Source organism: Brassica oleracea, chromosome C6, assembly GCF_000695525.1.
Source record: "Brassica oleracea var. oleracea cultivar TO1000 chromosome C6, BOL, whole genome shotgun sequence".
In the NCBI taxonomy this organism is placed as follows: domain Eukaryota; kingdom Viridiplantae; phylum Streptophyta; class Magnoliopsida; order Brassicales; family Brassicaceae; genus Brassica; species Brassica oleracea.
The window spans coordinates 504,321-510,802 of record NC_027753.1 but is presented as its reverse complement, the minus strand read 5'-3'; the positions used below and the strand labels follow the sequence as shown (position 1 = coordinate 510,802).

Below are 6,482 nucleotides of genomic sequence, written 5' to 3'. Positions count from 1 at the left end.
TCCCAAGGCTTCTTGCAGTGCTTCCCAGAATGATGTCGTGAACCTTGGATCGCGATCTGAGACGATGTCTGATGGTACACCATGTAACTTCAAAATTTGGTCTATGTATAGCTCGGCCAAAACTTCAACTTTATCAGTGTCCCGCATAGACAACAAGTGTGTGACCTTTGTTAACCTATCCACAATCACCCATATCGAGTTGTTCGATCTACCTGGAGCAGTGGGTAATCCAGTGATGAAATCCATGGAAATAGAATCCCATTTCCATTGAGGTATCGGAAGACTCTGCAATAATCCTCCCGGAACTTGATGTTCGACCTTAACTTGTTGACAAGTTTCACACTTCGCAACCCATTGCGCTACCGATCTCTTCATGCCCGGCCAATGATATTATCTTCTCACGTCTTGGTACATCTTCGAACTTCCAGGATGGATACTAAATAAAGAATGGTGAGCAATCCTTAGTATCTCATCTCTCATCCCTTGTCCTTTAGGAACTGTGATCCTCCCATTAATTAGCAAGGTTCCATCTTCCGCTAAGTAATATCCCGCATTATTTGGCCCGGCTTGTCCTCTGAGTTCCTCAGCGATCTTCAATAGCTTCTCATCCTTAAGTTGTTCTTCTCGAATTCTCTGAATCAAGCTGGCCTGGTTCACCGATTGAAGTCCCAATGGCTCGCTCGCTTGCCCTTCCAAAACGACCAACTTTACTTGTTTTAATTCTTGGTTCAACAGCTCCACTTCTTTCTCTAAATCTGCGTCCAACTTTCTTCGACTTAAGGCGTCCACAACAACATTCGCTTTACCATGATGGTAGCGAATCCTTATATCGTAGTCTGCCACAAACTCCATCCACCTACGCTGGCGCAGGTTGAGATCTGGCTGAGTGAAGAGGTATTTAAGACTTTGGTGGTCCTTGTATACCTCCACTTCTTCTCCATACAAGTACGATCTCCAAATTCGCAAAGCGAACACCACGGCCGCTAACTCCAAGTCATGTGTACTGTAGTTATCCTCATGCTTCCGTAGTTGTCATGAAGCATATGCAATGACTCGTCCATCTTGCATAAGAACACAACCTAACCCAACTCGTGAAGCATCCGTGTAAACCGTGTAAGGTCATGACCACATCTTGCATAAGAACATGTAGGTCGAGGCCATTCCCGTATGGCTTGGACCTTTTCTGGAACAGCAGCCACGCCCTCTCCTGATACTATGTGACCCAGAAATCCTCTCTCTCTCTTCCAAAACGAGCATGCTGAACTTGGCAAATAGCTTCTGATTCCGTAACCTCTCCATAACCAGTCTCAGATGCTCTTTGTGCTCCTCCTTACTTCTCGAATACACCAGGATGTCGTCAATGAAAATGATCACGAACTTATCGACGTAGTCGTAAAAAACTTCATTCATCAGGCGCATGAAAGCTGCAGGTGCATTTGTGAGACCAAAGGGCATAACTACAAACTCGTACAGCCCATACCTCGTCCGAAACGCCGTCTTCATGATGTCTCACTTGGCAATAGGAATTTGGTGATACCCTGATGCAAAATCAATCTTCGAAAACCAACTAGCTCCCTTTAGTTGGTCTAACAACTCGTCTATCCTCGGAAGAGGATACTTATCTTTTATCGTGATGTTGTTGATACCACGATAATCGATACACAACCTCATGCTTCCGTCCTTTTTCTTCACAAATAGCACAGGAGCTCCCCAAGGTGAAGAGCTCGACCGGATGGATCCCTTTTCCAATAGACCTTCCAATTGCTTCTTTAGCTCAGCCAACTCCGCTGGTGCCATCCGATATGATGCCTTAGCTATAGGTTTTGCTTCAGGCTCCCAAGTAATGGTAAAGGGATTACTCCGAGGTGGAGGTAATTCCTTTAGTGGTGCAAAGATATCCTCAAACTCTTGGACCACTTCTATGTCTTCGACCTTAACTTCATCATTAGTGGCTCCTCCACTAACCGATAAGGTCACCAAATACACTTCCCCATCTTGAAACAAATCTTGTACTCTCATTGCTGCTACCAAAGACCCGGTCATACTAGGACTGATTCCATAGTATACCATCTCTGGTCGTTTACCTCTGCCAAACAACAACCTTCCCTTTCCACAATCGATCTGAACTTCGTAGCTCGATAACCAATCCATTCCAAGGATTACTTCGTACCCTTCCAAAGGCACGACTAACAAATCTGCCACAAACTCTTTGCCTTGAATGACCAATGGAACATTCTTGATACACTGATCTGCTTGAAGGGTTCGGTCTGCGGGGGTCAAGACGGCCACGTTTATCCTGTCAACCACAAAACAATCCCAAAACCGGGCAGCTACTTCAGGGGTCACAAAACTATGTGTTGCCCCCGAGTCGAATAATACATGTGTGGGTTTACCATAAATACGTACATCACAAGGGCCGAGATGTCAAAGATGTGAATAACTATCACATCGACTCTAAAAAAGAACATAGAAGGATAGGACGAGGCTCTTTTTTTCTCTCTCTAAAATATTTTCCCCAACTTTTCTCTAAAACCTAGATCTAATCCACTCACCTCCTTGCTCCGGCGGTGGTGGTCCTTAGACCATCGTCGGAGGCTCTCTTTGTATTTTCCTTATTTGCCTCATTGACTCATCCCTCCTCCTTCGGTCCTTGCCCTAGCTCTGGATCTCGTTCGCCTCCTTAGCTCCCATGTTTAATCTCGTTAGATCTGGAGGGAATGGCGTGTTCGGTAGTAGATCTGGTGGGCCGGTGACGATTGGTGTTAGGGTCTGTCGCTGGGATCGGCTATGTTGGTGGTCAGGATTCTTCTTCCTTGCTGAAGCTCCTTCAGATGATTCGACGGTACCATGGTGGAGGAGAGGTTACGGCTCGGACCAGCTTCGACTCTGTTTTTCCGCTTGCTTGGATCACTGGTGGCTGTTGTCAGTTTTTCCCGGATCTAGGGTTTTGACCTTGAGAGTGATGGCACGTGGAGTCCAGAAAAGGCTACAATCCCAGTGGTTCTTCATAGTCTCCCCTCCAGTTTGTTGCTGTAAGGTTTGTATCTGTTGGCTGGGGTTATTGTCTCAGTTCATGGTCATTCTTGTTCTTTTTGCTCTTGGAGATCCTACTGCTAGTTCTCAGTTGTGGGTACGCGTGAGGTAGTCTTCTCTTGGTGTTGTCGCCCGAGCTCTGAGTTGCCTGTGGCAGCGCGTGGCGAGTTCTTAAGACTTCATCCGCGTCTCATTGGTGAGCTCCGTCTTCCAGAGTCGAGTTCTGGACTGTGGCAGCGTGTTGGTCTCTCTCTTTCCCGCAATAAAGGTGTCATCTTTGGAAGTGTGGTCTCAGCGAAAGAGGTGCAGTCTGGTGGGTGTGGGCTGGGGTTAGTTTGGTACTCGGTATTCTTACTAGTTCAAAGGTCGTCTTTATCGGAGGAAGTTTGCCTGATATGTCTCACTGCCCCTCTTGTGTGGTGGGTTAAAAGGGTGTACTCGGGGAGGGTTGGAGGCGGCAATCTCCAAGTCAACTTCCCGAACGACGGCACCGCCTATCATTGGACTCCTCCTCGTGCTGCCGGTGAGGCGATGTTGAACGGGTTTGAGGCTCCGTGATGTGTTTCTTTTGGATGGTGTTGATGATAGGGTCTCTCTGAAGCTGTAGGTCTGTCCACGGTGCTTCAAAGTTTGGGTCGCCTTTCTCTCCGGGAGCTCGCGGCAACCGAAATCTCAGTCCACTCACACCTCTTATTTGGGCCATCGACGCTGCGTTAACTTTGGTTCACCTCTAGAACTTTTCTTCTTTGGTTTTGGAATTACATCTTTTTTAGATGCTCTGTTTAGCATAGGTTAGATTTTCATTTCTGCATATCTGCTACCAGTTCTCTTCTTGTTTCTGTAAAAAAAAAAAATTAATATAATAAATTTTAACATTTTACCAAAAAAAAAAAAAAATGTAAGAATTTTGGGCAACACCTTGACGCATAACGCGTCATATGGCGAGAACGCTTTTTGAGAGCACCATAAGGGTAGCATACAAATCATGACGAACTGCCAAGTTATAGGTGCAAAATTGGCTGCAATGTAAGGATGTTCAATACAAGGTATAATAACTCTTGGTGGAGATGACATTCTAACATAGTTTCCTCCATTATTATTATCCCATTGCGATTTCCATGTTAAGTAATTTCAAATTCCCGAAAAACAGTTAGTTTCCTTTAGCTTTGCAAGTTTTTAAAATATAATTCCCTGAGTAGATACTGATTTTGGTGATCACTACCAGAGTATGTACATAATAACCGAAGTAATGGACTTCTCACCTTTTTCATTCGATCGACTAGAAAAACATGCGACTACACAAAAAAAAAAGTCAATGAGCAAGCAAAACAGACGGGAAGTCTTAAAGATTTTGCAAGAAAGACCACAACTCAAAGTTTCAGTAAAATACATTAGACAACTACTTTTAGTGAGAGATGAAATCAACTTTGTAGAGTTAAGAACAACTTTCTGGACAGACCAAAATTCACAGAGAAGAGCCACAACAGGGGCAGAAACGGAACTCAGGCTCTACGACTCGATCGCAGAAACGGCACGTAGCTGGAGAAATCGGCGGTGAGAGAGAGTGAGAGAAAAACAGATCGCAGTCTCTACAATGGAGTACATGATCTTTCCCGGGCCATCTCCAGACAGGAACAAAAAAAAGCTTCAAGACTTTGTCGTAATCCACCAAATCGGCCTCAGAGCCACATCTTATGCATTTTCCGGCGCCGGATTTGAGCACCTGCCTAACCTGTTGCCCTAATCCCCCAGCGAAGAAAAAGAACATCGTCCGTTTTCAGAATTACCTGAGATCTCCGATTTTTTTAGCTCTTCAGACTCTTGTGCAGGGTTCACAAGAAAAACTTGTTAAGACTTCAGATTAAGTTACTTGGGTTAAGGGGAAGATATATAATAGAGGTCGGTCCGGAACGAATTTAGTCTTATCTTCTAGTTGGTTCTAGCAGAGGTAAGATAAGAACATAAGTTTTGATTTTACGATGTTCTAGGTGTTTCCAGCCCAGGTAAGAAACAAAGTCTTGGTTTCCGATTTTCTTTTGTCTTTTTTTTTTTTTTGGTTTGGTCGATACAGTAACAGAACATCTAAGACCATGTTTATTCCATTGACTCTTAGAGCATGATTATCCGGAGTCTTTAGTGGATTTCTTAGTGCGTGGACCCCCACAAAACTTTTAAGGATCGGTTACAAAAACTACTAATTAAAAACCGATCTTAGTGAGTTTCTTACACTGTTCGCGGGCCCCAGTGACACGTGGCGGCCCGCGATTGGGTTGCTTCTTAATTTTTTTTTTTTTTTTTTTTAAACTAAAAAACCCATCGTGGGTTTCTTAGAGATAATCATGGCCTTAAAATGGAGTTCTTAACAACAAAATATCTTCTTTTTTTTTCTAAGATTTTTTTTATTCAATATTGTTTATCAAAAACAATCACAGCGGACTGCAGTCACTTGCGTTGCCTACACGAAAAAAATTCTCTAAATAAAAATAAATCTTTTTCTTTGGTTAAAGCTCTTCCGGAAGAGATCCCTTCTGAAAAGTTTACTCTTGAACCCATTAAACAATTTGTGATAAACATTACAACAATAAAACAGAGAAAAACGAACATATCTTCGATTACCAAAGCCGGCGGAAAACGAAAATATCCCCGGAAACTTAAGGAAAAAAATCCAAAATAAAACTATAAGACTAAAGAACAAAGAAGAAAAAACTATTAAAAGAGAGATCCCATCGCCGGTGCTTAAGAAGCCACCGGCGCAAGGTCACAAATTTTTTTTTTTCTTTCTGACGGCTAACGTAACAACAAAATATCATTATTTTAGTATATTATAAATAAATAATTAAATTTTAATTAAAATTAAATAGCTAAACTAATTAGAAGTTGCCAAGTGGAAGCAAGATGCAATATTAAGTTAAGAGATGTCTCTTACATTTCTTAAATAGGAGACATATCTTAGTTTTCTTTCGTACTTTTAATTACTTTTTTATATTTTAATAGTAAGAGACTTGATAAAAACCTTGCTCTAAGGCCCCTAAGAAAAAAAATTGATATTTTAACTAATAAATCAAACATTACATTTTCAGTGTGAGGAATAAAAACAATTGAGAACTCTGTAAATCTATTTTTAGATTTCATCAGCTCCTTCAGCTCAGTTAAAAAAATTAGAACATGGTTTGAGATCTTGAATCATTGATACTAGATCCTTACAATCGGTATCAAAAGTCTGACACGTCGACAACTGTAACATGTTTTCTATTGCCCATGAGAGGGTCTCAAGCTTCCAATAAAATGTGAAATTCTTCTTCGTTAGTTTCTTGCTCCCAATAACTGAGTTATTGTTCTAGAGTTTAACCATGTCCACCCATAACTAGTACTGTAGAGTGCGTCATGTGTCCATGATTTCAGATTTTTTTTTGGTTAGTTTTGCGAAATTAACATAAATTATAGTGGGA

General features: G+C 42.1%; 1 protein-coding gene across 1 annotated transcript; it reads right to left on the bottom strand.

Annotated features, from left to right (window-relative positions):
* Positions 1-4,266: 4,266 nt before the first annotated feature.
* LOC106298936 lies at positions 4,267-5,081 on the bottom strand. Its single transcript, XM_013735064.1, has one exon. It carries the CDS (start codon positions 4,799-4,801, stop codon positions 4,499-4,501), a length of 303 nt encoding a protein of 100 aa, XP_013590518.1. The 5' UTR covers positions 4,802-5,081; the 3' UTR covers positions 4,267-4,498.
* Positions 5,082-6,482: the final 1,401 nt, after the last annotated feature.

Bases quoted from the DNA above. Each gene is read 5' to 3' on its own strand.
- LOC106298936 (XM_013735064.1), bottom strand. From the start codon at position 4,801: ATGTTCTTTTTCTTCGCTGGGGGATTAGGGCAACAGGTTAGGCAGGTG.